We start from the raw sequence: 1,438 nt of genomic DNA, 5'->3' as shown, positions 1-1,438 counted from the left end.
TGAGTTTATTTTTGTGTATGGTGTTAGAAAGTGTTCTAGTTTCATTCTTTTACAAGTGGTTGACCAGTTTTCCCAGCACCACTTGTTAAAGAGATTGTCTTTTCTCCACTGTATATTCTTGCCTCCTTTGTCAAAGATAAGGTGAGGGACACAGTTCTGTACTTGGAGGGTTTACGTCGTGGTTGGAGAGAGAGAGGCAAACTCACCTAAACAAATACATATAAAAATCCCAACTTGATAAAAGTAATGGAGGAAAAGTAGAAAGTGTTAGAGGTTTTTTTGTTTAAAAAATTTTGTTGTTGTTGTTGATGTGGACTTTTTATAATCATTTAATCTGTTACAATGATGTTTCTGTTTTGTTTTGGTTTCTTGGCCATGAGGCATGTGGGATCTTAGCTGCCTGACCAGAGATAGAACTCAAACCCCCTGCATTGAAGGGCGGAGTCTTAATTACCAGACTGCCAGGGAAGTCCCTTGTGTTTTAAGGGAGCTTCCTAGGTGGCTCAGTGGTAAAGAATCTGCCTGTTAATGCAGGAGACTCAAGTTTGAAGGAAATGGTAACCCATTCCAGTATTCTTGCCTGGGAAATCCCATGGACAAGAGGAGCCTGGTGGGCCACAGTCCATGGTGTCACAGAGTCGGACATAACTTAGTGACCGCACAACAACAACAACAAAGAGGAGATGTGGTCCTTTTATTACGTGAGAGGAGTCAGTGGAAATGGTCAGGGCCTGTGGTGTGAAAGACGATGAGGAGCCCAATATGTTGCATATTGAAGTAAATTTCCGAGTAATTTGGCTGTTTGGATTGGCGCCCTGCTCATGGTCCACAGAAATGGAATTAATTACCCAGGCCAAACCCCGGCTTGGTGTTCTGCTTCCACTCTCGTTTCTCCTCTTACCTCCCTCTTTCTTATTGCAGGAAGGACACACACTGAAACTTTAAACCCTGGCGCTGGTATCATGGTGAGGGGGAAGACTGAGTCTGGATGGTTGTGGGGGTGGGATAATCTTGTACTCGGGACCCTGTCTGCTCTCTCGGAAACAGGAGGGAAGTGTGGAGCATCTTTAGCCCCGTCCCTGGGACTTTTTAGCCTCTTTCAGTGCATGACCTACAGTTCTGGAGGGAACTGGCTTGGATGGAGGGTTCCCAAAGCAACCCTGGGGTTTGGTACCTAATTCCGGAGTCTAATGGCAGTGAGGGGGCTCAGATTGAGCCGGCAGCCACAGAACTCCTCCACGGCCATCCCTGCCATCGCTTGTGAGACCTACCGAAAACACACGTGGCTCTAAAAATTAAGGTTAATTAAAATCCAACAAAATTTAAACCTCAGCTTCTCAGTTACCAAACCACATTTCTCAAGTGCTCAGGAGCCACACGTGCTGGTGGCTGCCTGTTTTGGAAAGTGCAGGCATAGAACATTCCATTCATGACAGAG

At 45.7% G+C, this 1,438-nt stretch overlaps 1 protein-coding gene across 1 annotated transcript in view; it reads left to right on the top strand.

Annotated features, from left to right (window-relative positions):
- The window catches only part of ZNF333 (zinc finger protein 333), a 28,659-nt gene that overhangs the window by 7,359 nt on the left and 19,862 nt on the right, over positions 1 to 1,438 (top strand). Inside the window, exon 2 of the mRNA XM_010855422.1 lies at positions 922 to 965. Within this exon, the coding sequence (XP_010853724.1) occupies positions 963 to 965 (3 nt within the window). The 5' untranslated portion in view covers positions 922 to 962. The remainder of the gene's footprint in view (positions 1 to 921; positions 966 to 1,438) is intronic.

This window comes from Bison bison, unplaced genomic scaffold (genome assembly GCF_000754665.1).
Source record: "Bison bison bison isolate TAMUID 2011002044 unplaced genomic scaffold, Bison_UMD1.0 scf7180017864365, whole genome shotgun sequence".
In the NCBI taxonomy this organism is placed as follows: domain Eukaryota; kingdom Metazoa; phylum Chordata; class Mammalia; order Artiodactyla; family Bovidae; genus Bison; species Bison bison.
The sequence above is the reverse complement of the archived record's forward strand: the minus strand, read 5'-3'. Positions and strand labels throughout refer to the sequence as shown.